The sequence below is a fragment of the Nuphar pumila genome, chromosome 6, assembly GCF_984573655.1.
Source record: "Nuphar pumila chromosome 6, dmNupPumi1.hap1.1, whole genome shotgun sequence".
In the NCBI taxonomy this organism is placed as follows: domain Eukaryota; kingdom Viridiplantae; phylum Streptophyta; class Magnoliopsida; order Nymphaeales; family Nymphaeaceae; genus Nuphar; species Nuphar pumila.
In genome coordinates, this window is record NC_143254.1 from 130,204,436 (window position 1) to 130,221,478 (window position 17,043).

At 41.6% G+C, this 17,043-nt stretch overlaps 2 protein-coding genes across 3 annotated transcripts; one reads left to right on the forward strand and one right to left on the reverse strand.

Annotated features, from left to right (window-relative positions):
- Positions 1-948: 948 nt before the first annotated feature.
- On the forward strand, positions 949-4,291 carry LOC149836225 (uncharacterized). Of its 2 annotated transcripts, none has more exons than XM_090010829.1 (6): positions 949-1,176; positions 1,292-1,572; positions 1,862-2,164; positions 2,750-3,202; positions 3,291-3,450; positions 3,662-4,291. In XM_090010829.1, exons 1-6 carry the CDS (start codon positions 1,011-1,013, stop codon positions 4,060-4,062), a joined length of 1,764 nt encoding a protein of 587 aa, XP_089866955.1. In that variant the 5' UTR covers positions 949-1,010; the 3' UTR covers positions 4,063-4,291. The 2 variants fall into 2 exon arrangements, with proteins under 2 accessions (XP_089866955.1, XP_089866956.1); XM_090010830.1 differs by having other exon boundaries at positions 3,291-3,428; positions 3,662-3,854.
- Positions 4,292-4,798: 507 nt separating this feature from the next.
- On the reverse strand, positions 4,799-14,134 carry LOC149836226 (IAA-amino acid hydrolase ILR1-like 3). The gene is made up of 5 exons (XM_090009729.1): positions 13,833-14,134; positions 6,173-6,385; positions 5,779-5,836; positions 5,037-5,162; positions 4,799-4,906 (listed from the first exon to the last, which is right to left on the reverse strand). Exons 1-5 carry the CDS (start codon positions 14,132-14,134, stop codon positions 4,799-4,801), a joined length of 807 nt encoding a protein of 268 aa, XP_089865855.1.
- Positions 14,135-17,043: the final 2,909 nt, after the last annotated feature.

Sequence of the window (17,043 nt, forward strand, 5' to 3'; positions counted from 1 at the left end):
GGGGCACACCGCCACACCCAAAATCAATCGTGTCGTTTCCTGATTGGCTAGCTTCGTACATTCGTGGTTGCGCGTCGCGATGGGCCGAAGCTCAAATTACTGAAAAACCGATTCTGATGTAAGGGCAACAGCACAGAGGTGGTCGTCGTTTGAAGGGTAGTCTAGGAATATTAAAAAAAGGAGTCACATCTTCTGACAACGCGCTCGTTGTTTAACTTAGACACGTTTTTTTTTGTTGTTTTTTAATTATTTTTTTATTTTTCCTGTTCGAGTAATTCCATAAAAAACCACATCACTGAAACCCAACTTAGTTATTTACAGAAGCTTCTCATAGTTTTAGTTATTACATTCAGCTGCTGACTTTTATATATTATTTTTTTTTTCATGACGAAGAGCCCTCATCGAGGACTATATCACTTAATTAACCCATCTTCCTGTGAACTAAACTCGGGTGTGGTCACCAACATTCACCAATGTTGTCAGTCTCTGTATCCGCCCTGAATCGTTTGGTCAATGATTCAGGCGAATCGTCCGATACCCATTCTCAATCGAATCGCGAATAGGCTAAAAAATATTTTGTGTCAATCAGATTGTGACACGTGTTAAAACTATTAAAACAATTAATTTTAAGTATTTTTTTTATAACGGATTCAGTTTAATATCGTATCGATTTTATGCCGATACGATACAGGATAGAGGCCTGAACGCACCGATACTGACAACATTGGTCAGCACCTTCACACCAGGTCGGCTGCCATTATAGACGAACCGGAAGAGTGTAAAGACGTCATTTTATATTGAGAAAGGTCAAGGGTGGGGGGCGTCTGTGAATAGCTAACAAGGTAGTAGTTGTTTGTAAAATACTCTTTGTAAAGAAACAAGGAGATGATCTCCTGGTATAAAAATAAAATTTCATCTCTCACATTGTCTGATTTTTGGCTCTACAGAGTGCAATCTGAATCATCTTCTTCTTCTTCTCTCTGTAATCGTTTCCTCTCTGTGTGTGGGAAATGGCTGTTCTATCCGTAGGCCGTCTGCCTAAAGGGTTCCGGTTCCATCCGACGGATGAGGAGCTCGTGAACTACTACCTCAAGCGCAAGATCAACGGCCGTTTAGACGAGGATCAGGTCATCCCCGAGGTTGACGTCTGCAAGTGGGAGCCTTGGGACTTGCCGGGTAAGTTTTTTAGCACGATTTGGGGAAAATTAGAGTCTTTTTGTAAGGGGGTTTTCATGGGTATCGAGGAGTTGGGGGTTTTGGTTGTGAATTATTTTGGTTTGATGGCTCGCAGAGAAATCGCTGATCCAGTCGGACGATCCCGAGTGGTTCTTCCTGTGCCCCCGCGACCGGAAGTACCCGAACGGGCAGAGGTCGAACCGGGCGACGGAGGCCGGGTACTGGAAGGCGACGGGGAAGGATCGGAAAGTCAGGACGAAGAAGCCGGAGTCGAGGCTGATCGGGACGAAGAAGACGCTGGTTTTCTACCGGGGTCGCGCACCCGGCGGGAAGAGGACTAATTGGGTGATGCACGAGTACCGCGCCGATAAGTGCGAGGAATTGAACGGTTTGCAGGTTCGTCTTCTTTGGATAAATTCGCTCATAAAGAAAAAAACATCGGATTTTTTGGCTGTTTGGTTTCTAATTTGGGTGGTAATCTTTTGGCTGCTTTATTGAATTCTTGATGTCGAATGTGATTTTTATCTGCAATTTGCTTTTGGGGTGTTCATATTTATCTACGTTGAGCAACAGAATTGATATCTCACAATTCTGATATCTTCTTTAGACTTTCTATTTTCAATGTGGGTGGTGCACATGTTCTAACTTGATGATCTTGTGTTGCAAACTGCCCAAATTTTTGCAGGATGCCTTTGTTCTGTGCCGTCTTTTCAGGAAGGCCGAGGAGATTGGTGTTTGCTCTAACTGTGATGTGGTGGAGCCAAGTGAGCTTTCTCCTACCGCAAGCAAATCCATTATGGGTGATGATTCAGTGGACACCCCAAGAGAAGAGAAGTTGGATACACGGGAGGTTCAGCAACCAGCAGTTGCTACTATGGAAGAAGAGCAACAGCGTGATCAAATTGATGTCTTTCAGACCCTGGAGCAGATATTGGATATGACACCTGATTCTCCCCCAACAAATAGAGCCACTGACAGCAGTTGCATGGTTTGCTAATTTCGTGTTTGGAATAGATATGTTAAGAATCTTAGATTTTTTCAAATGATGGAAAAAATCATTACATTTTATTTCCTGAGGAATGGGGAAACCAGTCCCGGCATGGGAGACCTAGTCGTGCTGGCTATGCCTGCCGTGCTTATGGTCGCTTTTCCTACGGTGTAAACTCGAGGCCCAACCCCAGGGATTATAGCCTTGCTTCAGAGCAAGGGCCATGGGCATAAATGCTCTTGCCCTTTCTTATATGCAGGGACTGAAGTCGATGGGAATAAACCCTGACCACCGGTCTAGCAGCTAAGGCCCCCTCCCAGTATGCCAACTAAAAGAAAAAAATTGCATTTTCTTGTTCCCCTTGCACTTGTTTCCTGTCTTTGACTTCCATGTTATCTAGAAAGTATTCTTAACAAGAAAAAGGAAAATAACACTCCTTTCAATTGGTATGTAATATTTGTGAGGTTAAGATTTGCTTGAGTCTTCACAAAGCACCTTATTAATCTTTCCTTCTTTTTTGGGGTTTTGTGAATGACTACTCTTAGATCACTATCATAGCTGAATTATTGTTTTTTTGAATTACAGGCTGATCAAGAGCCAGATGCTTCTTGTTTGATTTATGAACCAACTTATCAGCCTGATCAAGACCTAGATGATTTATTCAATGTGCCAAAATTCGAATCCCTGGACGATGTTAAGCAAAATGCTTGTCCGTTATTTAATATCTTGTCACCGTTTGATGGTGTTTACGGAGCCTTCAATGACGGCATTGGTGGGCAGTACATTCTGTCAGACTTATCCATGGAAACAGCAGACGAAATGTTTGATGCTGGTGACTTCCACTTTGGAGAATCTCTTAGCCATCAAATGTTTGCTACAAATCTTGAAGATAAAAACCAGACAGGGATTCAGTTACGTAGACGCGAGCCAACGGAGGAAACAAATCAAGTTCTTCCATTTCAGGGCACTGCTCCCAGAAGGATTATCTTACAGGCTGACTTCATCAACCCACCTACGGGTGTTGATGAGGAGGAAGAGGTGTGTATGTGATGTTTTTGTCGGTGAAAATCTTGCCTGGTTATATACTGGTTACCGTTGTCATTTTATTTCCTTTATTTGGTTGTAGGAGATTGAGCTTAACTGCATCTTTGCCAATGAAAGAACAGATCGAGTGAGGAATGTCCCACAGATGAAAATGATGCAATCAATCCCAGCAAGGAGATCCAGACCAAAGTTAAAGATAACCCGTCTTCGTGCCTCTAAGGTTGAGTTGCCGAATGAAAATGGTACCAACCAGAAACCTTTCTGTTATTTCACTTGATTAGTAAACTTTCATGTTAAGAGCTTTCGTCATTCCTTATTGTGATGTTTTCTTTGCGCGATATCTTCTTCAATTTGGCTGACGAAGAGGAAAATGAATATATGAAATCGTTGTGTGCACTGTAAAGAAGGTACATTGCCAATCATTCAAGTTAAACTTGTTCCATTCTCATGCAGTATTGGAGATTAGAGAAGGTGCTGTCCCGAACGAGGTGGCAGATGCGCCGGCCCTAAGCATTGCCCTTGCTCCTCAGGGCTTCGATTCTCTGTTGTCGCAGAAGGAAGAGGCTCTTATCTGTCCTGCGAGGCTTGAATCATCTTTCTTATTTTACAGTGATACCGTATCTGCCAAAGATGAAGTGATAGAAGCAGCAGGCACAGAGTGTTCGGGAGCAGTCATGGAATCAAGATCAGTGTCTGTTGGAGAAAGTAGTGTCAATAAGAAGCCATTGGTGCAACGTTCTGCACATAAGCCCCGGATAGTGACATTCCGCATCGCTGTAATCACAATATTGTTCGTCGTGCTTCTGGTAATATGGCGATTCTCCAGAGATTCCTTGTTCATAACTGTAGCATGAATGGCCGCGAGAATCTTTTTGCTTGTTTCTCCCCAGAGGAAGGTCGTAGGTGAATATGTAGTGTTTTATTGTACATAACTATGAATTAGGGGTACTGTAGCTAGATTATCTTGTTTTCTGTTGCCACCTCCTTTTCTCCTGAAAGGGGGTGTGCTGGTCCATCATTTTGTTAGTTTTTTCCTAACACTAAATCGGAGGCCACTTTACCAACCACACTTTACGTGGTTCATGATCCTTGTGTCTAAACCCCTTCTCTCTCTCTCTCTCTCTCTCTCTCTCTCTCTCTCTATATATATATATATATATATATATATATATATATATATATATATATATATATATATATATATATATATCCATGCTGAATGGGGGTTTTAATGCTTTTTTCAACCTCATAAATGTGTTGGGCATGGTTGATTTACTAAGAATCCACACCTGAATCACGTGTTTTCCTTGAAAAATGATTCATGTGTCGAAATGTGTCAGAACTAAACGCTTTCAGAGTTGATCCCTATAAAATCAGGTACATAGATCACATCTGAACGATCACCAAAGAAAGCTTGAAAAACCCATTTAGCATATTTCATTGATTATATATATATACATGAAAAATGATTTTCTTACCATGTTAGCAATTTTAGCGACCATCAATTGATCATACGATTCAAACTTTACGATGGTGAATACTTACTAACTCCAATGGAGATGATGAAAGGTTAGCTTTTACTTTTGAAGATTAAAATGCAAAGATGGCTTCCACACTTTCAATAGCACCATCTTGTATCATCCGGAATGCACCAGCTTGAACTTCTTCAGCTGGTTGAAAAATGAGCTTCACAGTGCCCTTTGTCGAAATAAACAAACTTAATCAATACCATTCTCCAAATAGCTCAAGCAAGAACAATCACAGTAGGATATTTTAAGAAACTCCATACGAAAATGCTACTACAAGTGGCTAAAATTCTGATACCAACCTGTAACATTTTTTTCCTTCTATTAAGCAATTTAGCAGCTCCTAGAAGCATGGCCACATGCACATCATGCCCACAAGCGTGCATTTTACCACTTCTCTTGCTCTTGTACTCCCACTCAATTAATTCCTTCAAGCATATTGTTTACCATAAACAAAACTACTCACTAAATTAGAAAGCAATACTACTATCAGACACCACAACAGAGGAAAGCCACTCAAAAATAAAATCTACAACAGAATCAAAACACAAGCACATCACAAAGATGGAACAATGAATAGGTACAGTGCTGAAAATTGCACTACCTATAAAGAACACCATCTACTCATGCAAATCAACATTCTGCAGATTCTCCTCTAACAATGCAACCCCTCCCACCACCTGCCCAAATAACCAACTCCCCTAAACAAGTCCTACCATGCAACCAAATTATCAGAAAAAAGGGAAAAGAAACAACAATTCAGATCAAGAAAGTAATGGGATAAATGGATCCCTAATTTTCTGGTCAAGTTGGGATATTGCATTATGGAGTATAACACTTCATCCCAACTTATCCTTGATTCGTGAATAAGGCGATTCATTGAAACAGACTATGGGGGCATTCAGGTTGCACCCATTCAATGAAAAAGTAGGATAACCTGGGATATTCCATTGAGCTCCAAAACATAAGATCCCAACTCATCCCAGTTTTCTGGATAAGTGGGTACCTCAAAAATCAACGTCTGGCTGAGTAAATTTGCAATACCTCTGCTGGAAGAACGTTCATTTCGGCTCTAAGGGCGAAGACCGGGTGATCGCCGAACCTAAACGAGCTGACCATGTGTTAGGGAACGAAATTTTGCCCTACTGATTGATAGAAGAAACAAGCACAAAAAAAACAAAATGAGAAAAAACAATCACACAAAAACAAGGATTTTACTCGGCACGAATTGCCTACATCAAAGACCACACTGAGCCTTTTACTTTTTTATTGATTGGGATGTACAATACAGCGGATGATGCCTCCTTAAATAAGAGTCTGAATTTTACATGAAGTCTAATAGTGTTGTTGGGTACAAGGAGTCAAGGGTAAAATTACATATCTAAAAATATCGCAGAAAGTATGAATTTTATATCCAGGTAAAAAACATGCTCCACACTCTTCCAACACCATGCCCATTTTGGTGAACTCATCCAACACCATGCCCATTTCGGCGAATGAAGATGTGTACTCCACCCCCATTGAATCGAGTTCCACCTTGATGAGCTCAAAGGTGTCAAATTCCTCGAATCCCAACTCTAGATTCTGGTGAATCCTCCTCCTCACTCCTCTCACCCAAACAAAGAAATCATCGCTCCTAGCCTCTTCATGCCTGGCTCATTCTTGGGGTGAACTGAGTCCAGTTAGAGCTCACAACTCATTCTTGGATTTAACTGAGACCGGTTAGAGCTCACAATGAGCCTGAGTTAAATGAGCTTGTTTGTCTAAAAAAATTTAGTCAAACAAAAAAAAATTTGCTTCACAGGGGTAATCGTAAGATTTTATCTCTAAGCCAATTTGTTGCAAACCAACTGCTTCAATCATTTGTGATATATTATAATGGGATGGGAGTAACAGTTACCTGGGTCAAAACAGCGCCGCTGAATGGCATTGCTTTTTTGTGGAGAAAACACATTTAGTGGCGTTAGCGATAGCCTAAAACCCGTTTTAGGCTATACAAAGCACAGGTCTGATTTCTGTCCGACGAAAGGGCATCCACTGTTTCGCCCTTCCCTGTTATAATATAAAATAATAAAATACATTTTAAAATATATTTATTATTACTTAACGAGTGTTTATAAAGAGAGGCACCTTTGACAGTAGAGGCGCCTTGGATGTCCATCAAAACAGTGAATAAGCTCATTGTGAGAGGTTCATTTTAAGCCATTCAGAAGGGGTTCATTTGAGACACAAACAGCATAGAGTAGGACCCATCCAAGTGATGGGCATCTCACTAGTACAGGTTTGGATGCCGTTCATCTTTAGGTCAGTGACATCCAGAAGTGCTGACGGAATACCATGGGAGTTTCTGACCTGATCCAGTCTGGTTTATATAATAAACCAAATCGGATCAAATACCTTTTGTTTATGTTTAGCATGCTGAACCTATTTTACGAGTATGAATGAGCTGGGCTTGTTTCTCAACAAGCAACCAAGACAGTTTGTAAGCTGTCATGGAGAGCAGGAGTCATGACATCCTGAAAGTAATGTAAAAAGTTTTAAACGACCAAAAAGGCAGCGGATTTCTCCTGAGAAACTGAAATATGCTTTTATAGGGAACAATATGTTGGTGGAAATTAATTAATTAAAAAATTAATAAAACTGAGTGTAAAAAGAATAAGAGAGTAAAATATACAAAAATTATAGAAATTCATTTTCTTGAAGGCATAGCCCATAAAACCTAGACAAAATCATGATATTTAGAAAATATTGTGATAATCTCAAAATGTCATCTATCGATTGCTTATGGTGGTATTTTAGTAATGAATTTGAAAATCAGGCGATATTAGGGATGGCAATGGACTGGGGTGGGGGCGGGGGACAAGGTCTCCACCCCCACCCCGTCTCAAAATCCGAACCTCCATCCCCGCATGGGGATGGATTTTAACCTCCATCCTCGTTTCATGTCCTCCATCCCCGGTCCAAACGGAGGGGAGGTGGGGCGGGACCCCATTTCCCCTCAGTTTAGTGTTATCCCTTAGAAGGATTGGGGATGGGATGGGATGGGATGGGGCGGGGCAAGGTGGGGATCAAGACGGGGATGGGGAAAGCATAAGTCCATCCCCGCCTCCATCCCCGCACGGGGATGGATTTTAACCTTCATCCCCGCCTCATGCCCTTCATCCCCAGTCCAAATGGGGTGAGGCAGGGTGAGGCTCCGCTTTCCCCCAGTCCACTGCCATCCTTAGGTGATATTGTCACATTGATATTAGCAAGCAAGCAAACATGTCAGTTTTGAAAAAAAATGAGTTTTTTGAGCAAATATTGAAAAACATCACTAGATAAATAAACAAATTATATAAAAATAATAACGAAAACCTAAATAATATAGATTTTTATTACATTATTATCAGGCTAAAAATGTCATAGTTTAAAAACAAAGGATGTTTTGCAAATATCATATTGTTCTTTCAAAATAACATGTTTTTTTTTTGTTACCAATGATGAGGAGCAGTTAGTGCACATCACCTTGTGTTGGGAACCCTGCCCCCAAGGCCTATGCTAAGCGTTGGCTTGGGCAGAGGTAGGGATGGCAGTGTACCGGGGTGGAGGACAAGGTCTCCACCCCCCCCCCATCTCAAAATCCGAACCTCCATCCCCGGTGAGGTGGGGCGAGGCCCGTTTCCCCTCGGTCTATAATCATTCCTTGAAGGATTGGGGACGGGGCGGGGCGGAGCTGGGCAAAGCGGGGATTGGGAGGGGTGGGGGAAAGCGTTAAGTCCCACACGAGGATAGATTTTAACCTTCATCCCCGCCTCCATCCCCATTTCATGCCCTTCACCCCTGGTCCAAACGGGGTGAGGCATGGCGGGGCCCGTTATCCCCCGGTCCACTGACATCCCTAGACAGAGGGTTTACTGTTTTGGAACAGTCTGTTATTCCTTTATTCCCATATTCTCCACCACAGCAAAAAGCCAACATTTCCAAAGGAATTACTGGCCTTTGAGATCGTCTTCCATGCCACCAGCGATTTCGATGGACCGCTCTCATTCCAAAGGAATTCTCGAAGCAGCTTCGCAATTTATGTTTCAAATTTCTTTGGCAAATGAAAAGAGATGGCTGATAGATAGATTGACAATGTGCATAAGACATGAGATACCATTACGACCAAAGGCGTAGCTAGGGGGGGGGGGCAGTCCTGCCTCCCGAAACAGTTAATTTTTTTTTAAAAGCCCAGTCGTAGCCCAGCCCTGATTCCATATGAAATAGATTTTTATCCATTTTTGTAGCCCAGCCCAGTCCTAGCCCAGCCCTGACTGCAGCAAATAGTTTGATTTGTCCATATGAAATAGATTTTTATTAATAATTATAGCCATTTTTTATTTTATCTCAAAAAAAAAAATTGAGGGCGCTGCCACCGAACCCCCGACTATCGCACAAATAAATTTTTTTTGCTACACCCCTGTTCCCCCCCCCCCCCTCACATGAATCCTAGCTACACCCCTGATTACGGCCAGGCTTGTTGGTTTCGACAGCCATGGTGCCGACCAAGAAGCAATTTTGTTTGGCAGGAGCAGTTAGTGTTGGATCCAAGTATTGGATACAAAGAATGGATCTAAATATTGGATCCAAATTATAGATCCAGGTTATGGATCTAAACTTTGGTCATCGGGTCTCACAAGAATCCAATGAACCTCTCCATTAGCCAGCCCTTAAAATGTGCAGTTATTGGATAGTGGGGTATTACGGCAACACCAGGAGGTGTAAATCAGGATTCCAAAGAACCCTATTGAGTTCTTCAATTTGTTGCAACTACACAAATTGGGCCAACAGTGGGACCAGAGCCACGTTGTCGGGACGTGTGAAACACCTAGATCACCAAATCAATGCACATTTTTTTTCTTTTGTTGTTTGTGTTTGCAGCTCTTTTGAGCTATTTTAGCAAACACATGATCTGCAGGAACTTTTCTACACACATTTGAGGTGACCGTGTAAACACATACAAAATACCCATATGCAGGCTATAGTTGTTCATGCATATATGTATGTATGATATGCTATTCATGCATGTAAGATATACATGAAGCATAATATGAAGGCACATCATGACGACGTATACATGATAGCATGTATTGTATTCGGTTAAGGTACATCTGATGCATTTTTTTTAAGAAGCATAGATACACATACACGAGAGGGTGGTGTATGTTCGCCCCCGATGATTCACTGAATCCCACGTCTGTGTTCGGGGCTTTGAATGAGCACCACGTATACAAGCACATGGGGCTCGTATTCCCGTGTATGTTGACATAACTTTGCATCGGACTCTGGTGTTGTTGCAAAGACTTAAGTACCCTTTCTTGCTATTCTTCTCATAAAGTGATGGTTTGAGAAAATGACAAAAATGCCCTTCATTCAAAAAAGAAAAAACAAACAGTTCAAAAAAAGGACAAACATGTCCTCCATCCAGAAAGTCGAGGATGATGTTGACTCTTCAAAGTCTTCTTCTTTTTCTGTTAAAAAAAAGGACAAACATGTCCTTTATCCAGAAAGTCGAGGATGATGTTGACTCTTCAAAGTCTTCTTCTTCTTTCTCCGTAAAACACTGTAAAACCCTCTCTCTCTCTCTCTAGAGAAGAAATCAAGGGAAACAAAGAGTTTTTCCTGAAGAAGGCCATGAACATCAACCCTCTCACTCTCTCTCCCTTCTCTCTCTACTTCTGTGCACATCCAACAGACGATCCTACATTGCTCCATCGTCATCTTCTTCTTCTTCCTTCTTCTTAAAACATTGTAAAACCCTCTCTCTCTCTCTAGAGAAGAAATCAAGGGAGGTAAAAGGTTCCTCCTGGAGAAGGCCATGAACACCAACCCTCTCACTCTCTCTCCCTTCTCTCTCTACTTATGTGCCTGATTTAGAGTTTTTGCCCTTACAGAAGGGGGGTCCGGGGGCTCCCCTCTGGCGGGGGGCTCGGGGGGCAGCGCCCTCCGGACCAAATTTTTTTTGGGCCTTCCAACAATGATTTGTAGTAATATCGGGCTTTCCTACAGCAATTTGTAGTATTTTCGGGTCTCCAACGAAACGCTATAGTGATTTGCAGAAGACACTACAAATCGCTATAGCGATTTGCGGAAGACACTACAAATCGCAAATCGCAAATTGCTATAGCGATTTGTAGTGTCTTCCGTAAATCGCTATAGCGATTTGTAGATTCTTCCGCAAATCGCTATAGCGATTTATAGTGTCTTCCTCAAATCGCTATAGCGATTTGTAGTGTTATTCAGTAAGCAAATCGCTGTAAATCGCTACCCGAATTAGGACCAACTTGTCAGGGCCATATCTCCCTAACTGGAGGTCATATTTCAAATCCGTAAAAAGTGGTGTCTTCGTTATTGAGTCTAGTTTATTTTTGTAAATTTTCAGTGATTTCTATTGTCATTTCATTCCCCATTTTAACTTCAACGATACATTACAACCACAATCATCAAAAGAAAGATTGCCCAAGCTAAGAGTCTTGAGAGAGTAGAGGAGGGCCTCACCACCCACCAAACAACAAAAAATACAACGACTCAACTTTAAGTGCAGTAAGGACCCAGAGTCGAATAAATTTAGAGGCAGCTCATCAGTAAGGACCCACAACAGTCAATGTGCAGGTCAGTTGGTGCTTGATGGAGCAATGTAGGACCTTCTGATGTGCCTGATTTAGAGTTTTTGCCCTTACAGAGCCCCCAAACTCTCCTCCTGTAAGGGCAAAAGGCCATGAACATGCTGGGAGAAGCCCTCAGACCCCCTTTCTGTAAGGGTAAAAGCTCTGAATCAGACTCCATAACTTTTCAAGTTGAATGATGCTACCCACACTGGGAGGAGCTCTCAGACCCCCCTTTATGTAAGGGTAAAAATTCTAAATCACACTCCACAACTCTTCAAGTTGAATGATGCTACCCACGCTGAGAGGAGCCCCCAGACCCCTCTCCTGTAAGGGTAAAAACTCTGAATCAGGATTTACAACTCATTTAGTTGAATGATGCTACCCACGCTGGGATGAGCCCCCAAACCCTCCTCCTGTAATGGTAAAAACTCTGAATCAGGCTCCACAACAGTCAATGTGCAGGTCAGTCGGTGCTTGATGGAGCAATGTATGATCTTCTAATGGATGTGCACAGAAGCAGAAATAGAAGGGAGAGAGAGAGTGTGTGAGAGTTGAATGATGCTACCCACGCTGGGATGAGCCCACAAACCCTCATCCTGTAAGGGTAAAAACTTTGAATCAGGTTCCACAACAGTCAATGTGAAGGTCAGTCGGTGCTTGATAGAGCAATGTATGATCTTTTAATGGATGTGCACAGATGCAGAAATAGACGGGAGAGAGAGAGAGTGAGAGGGTTGATGTTCATGGCCTCCTCCAGGGGAGATTTTTTTCTCGGATAATCCTGCAGTGCAGAGACTGGGTCTTAAATAATCATCTTCGGGGCACTTAAGTCTTTACAACAACTCCTTTTCAAGAACCGTCATTTTTTTTTGCACCAATGGAGGAGATGGTACTTAAGTCTTTGCAATCGCATCAAACTCCAACACTAATTAATGCTGACAAACATGGGGATACGAGACACACATGCTTACATACGTGGTGCTCTTTGGGACCCCCGAACATGAGATGTAGCTAACTGCCCTGTTCGGGGGGGGAACATATAACCTGCTTTGCACATACACTCGATCACATGCTTGAGTGAACAATCTTATTAAAAAACTTTTATTGTTTATGGAAGAATACATGAATCACACGTATATGAATCATAAAAAAAAAATTGGAACATGCAATTTTTTAGAAAAATAACAAAATTGGTAAACACAAAAGGGGATTTACCGTTTTTGCAGATGCATGAATAAAAAAATGTATTTTAGGGTTAGTGCCTTTTTTTTAGCCACACATTTTTTTCCCGTTTTTTCAGGATTGTGAGTGATCGATGGTTTTGTTTCAGTTTCCTAAATTTTTGGTAACCAAATCAAATCCCATACTGAGAGGCCCCACCCATCTCTCAGTTTTTGTTTCTTCTTCCGACGGCTCTCAGAGAGAGGATAACAAAACAAAATCGGAGGGATAGAGGAAAGAACAGAAACAAAAACCTAAAAATTATTTATTTTTGTTTTTTATTTTTTTTATTTTTTATTTTTGTTTTTTTTTGGGGGGGGGGAGGCGGTTCAAACCCTATTTTTGGGCCTCGTGTGGGGTTATTTAATGCTCCGCCTTGTTCTTCCAGATTAGGGTTTAAAAAAAAAAACTAATCTTGTTCCATTGATTGTCGAATCTGGCATGATCACCTGGTTCTATCCTCCTCTGACTCTAAGAGTTTTTGAACCCCTTCTCTTTAGATAAACGGAAAGACACAAAGACAGAGAGATAGAAAGGGCTTATCTGTGGTTTGCTCATTGGAAGAATCTCTTTCCCGTCGAGTGGTGCCCTCCTCTGCTCATCACCCTCTTCTCATAAATTGTATGTGATAGAGATAGTTGGATCTCCAGGTGTTGCTCTGTCATCGTCGTCGTCGTGAGATCCACCGAACATGGGTCGATCGAGGGTTCTGGCGGGCCAGATGCTCTTCCTTCCTGTCGCTTTCCTCTTCTATTTCTTTTTTCAGAACCCTAAGATGATGACCACTCTCTTGGATATTTTGGGTCGAGGCCATCAGGTGACCCGATTTGACACTGTTAATGAGCTGTTTAGTGACAAGTTAATCAGAGTTAGTCGATGATAACCACCCCTATCTTCTATGATAAAAGGAGGAGGTGTTTGGGTTGTACATACGAGAGCCATCAACCACCAACACTCTTATTGCCCACATTCTGGTATTTCTTTGGTATAAGGGTTCTGCTCGCCATCGACCTAAGGCCTGGGCTCATCGTGGGCGTCGATAAGCTGAAGAGAACGTCGAGCACATGCACGGTGCATTCATGGTATCTACAGGTACATATTTGCATTTTAGCTTTCATTTTGTGAATACGTCAACATTGAGTTATGAGCCCACTTATCGTGCATTTCACTACGCATGTGGGTGTGTCACGAGCATTTGGTTTATGCTTGCCGACATCAACGTATCCAATTTTTCCTAATGATGCATACTCGCCTACTGTCGCATTTTTTACATCGTCGGCGAGTTGCAGTATCAGGGTCGGCATACGGAATGCCTGATTGCTACCAATCACTGGTGGCAACAAGGGTTGGTCTGCTATCTGGTCCCCTTTACAGAGATACCAGAAGGACCTGTCCATACAGTGGCAAGGCCTTTTCTTGCCGGCGGCAGTGTCATCTGGTCGTCGATGGCGATAGACATCCCTGTCGACAAATATAAAAATATATATATTTCTCGGGAAGGTGGAGCCGGGAGACAAATGCAGCCGCCATCGGCCTTTCGCCAGAGCCATCCTCAGTAAAAGGAAGAGTGACAGCTCTATTTTACATCGGTAGGGTTTTCCCCTTTTGCTTCCACCGGTCAGGGTCAGCTGCCTTGGTCGATGAACGACAACCATGATTGGTCGTCGATGGAGAGAGAAACCTCAAATATATATATATATATATATATATATATATATATATATATATATATATATATATATATATATATATATATATATTGGGTTTCCATTGATTACTTGTCGATGCTTGCCAGGGAGTTGAGGGGCTTTGATCACCAGCGACCTTGTCAGCGTCGTTGGCAGCCATGTTTCATCTCCAGCAGCACAGCCATCACCGGACTACCGAGCTGGCCGGAATCTTGAAACCATCATTGGATGAGTTTCTTTAAGAGGGATTCCGGCCATGGATCATCGTCGGGGAGCAGGCGATGGTTTCGATCGTTTGGTGTCACCGTTTTCACTAGAGATTTAACGACTTATCTGTAAGGTTGAAGGGGGTTTTAAGCAATGGCCGACCACTATACCGGGGGTGATTCGGTCGATCGTGGTTTTCGGTTTCTGAGAAACTGAAAGCCCTTTCGGTTTTCTGGTTTCTCAGAAGACCATCGTCATCGAGGAGTAGGGGTGACATTCGTCGTTGGGTCACCGAGTCACCAGCATCCTCATCGGTGACATTCTCTGAACTGGAAGTCGAAAGGGGCTTTCGCCCTTTTGGAGACCTTCAGTTTCTTAGAAACCGATCTCAGAAATCGAATAAGTTTTGAAGTTTTTTTTTTTGTTGATCCGGGTCAGATCTGATGTACCGACCCGATGGCGGGCCCGATCCAAACCCGTTTTTGGGTGGATGAGGTTTGTCTTAAAATTTGGACTGGGCCTGACCTTAATACTATTTGGACCGAGTCCAACTTGGACCATGTCATCCGGAGTCTTGTTTGGATAAGGTCAGACCTGGATCCTGTTTGGATCGTGTCCAACCCAGTTCCTGTTTGGATCAGGTCAGACCTGATTCTTGTTTGGATCGTGTCAGACCTGGATCCTGTTTGGACCAGATAGGATCCGTAACAGGGTCCATGTACTGTTTAAACCTGAACCGGATCAGTGATCGATACGACCCTTTTTCGGAACCGGTTCAAAGCTATTTTGACAGGTTCTTTTTGGTTTTTCACCAGTTTCGAAATGTAGAGACCTGTTTTCATGAATCTATAAAAATATAGAGATTTTTTCATTCAGTTATAGGGTTTTATAAGCTTTGGTTCATGTTTTGCACTGGTTCATTAGGCCTAGAACCGGTTCAGACCCTTAGATGATCGGTTCAGAGTCATTTCAGACTGGTTCAGGGTGTTTTTAGACTGATTTCAGCTCGAGGACCCCAAGTTATACCCATATGAGCTTGCTTTTGTTATTTTTCATGTTTTATAAGTATTCATTGTTAAGAAAGTATGACTTATGCATATTAATTTATGTATTTTATATTGGTTAAGTTATGCATAATATTTTTAAGCATGAATTATGACTAAATTCATGACATTTTATCATCAAAATTAGTGTATGCATATAAGTTGAAACATGAACTTGTATTTTGATGATATAATATATATTTTGTCGTGAATATACATGCATTAACATGTGTGCATGAGCATACTTCACAATACGAATATGTTTTCGGTAAAAGATCTTAATTGACTGATTCATGCAATCACCAAAGTGATCTGAGTCATGTTGATTGAGGATTCTTTGAATTGTAATAAGATTCATTATTATGATTATGTGTGACTTTATGAAATAACAATTTTACCCAAATATAGGCTGGTGTGTTCCAAATTCAGACAGGGTGTAATAGTAGATGTGTTTTTTAGCCCATGAAGCATGTTCGTACTCAAATATATAGTGTTGAATTGTCTATGATTACATGATCTACTAATTTCATCAACCGAAGCTAATTCCTTATGAATTGAAGAGACGAAGCAATTATGAGTATTATCGTTTCCACCAAAGTAGAACGATAATGACTCAACTATGCTTGTCTTAGAAAAGGTGAATAATAAAACGTCTCACTTTTTACCTTTTTATCACAAGTCTCATCTGAGCAATAATAAAGTTTTATCTTTCGTTCTTTGTTGTATCAGGTTCTTTTCTTATCAACGATTCTAGTAACATTTCTCTATTAGACGGATCTAATTTTTCAGACAGGAAAGAAATAGTGTTGTTCGCTTTGAGTTATATAGACTTTTACTTGGCCCTTAGAACGAATGAACCTCCCGCTCTTATAGAGCAGAGCACAACCAAATAGATGGTTGTCTCTGAGAAGTGGGAGAGCTCGAAAAGACTTAGCCTATTGCTTTTGCAATCTCGAGTGGCTAAGAATATTCGAGGCGTCATTCCTCACTACAGGATATTAAAGAAATTTCTAGAAGCCATTGAGGGCCAATTCGTCAGTTTTAATAAGGCAAGGGTATGTATGCTCATAATTGATATCTATGAAATATATTGCCGACAGTCACATTCGACAACATATTTTAAAAATAAGAAATATTGCATCTCAGCTAAATGACATGAAATTTGTCATTTCTGATTCTTTCTTAGTCCATCTGATTTTGACCCCATTGCCTACTGAATATGGACCCTTCAAAATCTTCTACAACACACATAATGATGAGTGGTCTTTTAATGACCTTTTGTTCAAGTCTATTGAAGAAGAAGAGAGACTGAAGGGTGAGAGGGTGTCGAGTGCACATATGACCTCTCATAAGAAAAAACAGAGGCTGAGGCCGAAGAAAAGTTCCTTTAAAAGGAAGAACAATGAAAATACCTCTGGGAAGAGTTCAAACTCTCAGGCAAAAGCCAAATCCCAGGCAAGAGGCTTTTCTATAAAGTATTTCTTCTACAAGAAAAAGGGGCATTAGAAGGTGGACTGCATG

Coding starts and splice junctions, on each gene's coding strand:
- LOC149836225 (XM_090010829.1), top strand. CDS start 1,011: ATGGCTGTTCTATCCGTAGGCCGTCTGCCTAAAGGGTTCCGGTTCCAT. Junction 1,177..1,291: donor GGAGCCTTGGGACTTGCCGG/GTAAGTTTTTTA, acceptor GATGGCTCGCAG/AGAAATCGCTGATCCAGTCG. Junction 3,203..3,290: donor GTGTTGATGAGGAGGAAGAG/GTGTGTATGTGA, acceptor ATTTGGTTGTAG/GAGATTGAGCTTAACTGCAT.
- LOC149836226 (XM_090009729.1), bottom strand. CDS start 14,134: ATGGCTCTGGCGAAAGGCCGATGGCGGCTGCATTTGTCTCCCGGCTCC. Junction 6,386..13,832: donor AAAAATGCGACAGTAGGCGA/GTATGCATCATT, acceptor AGAATGAGCCAG/GCATGAAGAGGCTAGGAGCG. Junction 4,907..5,036: donor GAAGGAAAAAAATGTTACAG/GTTGGTATCAGA, acceptor ATTTCGACAAAG/GGCACTGTGAAGCTCATTTT.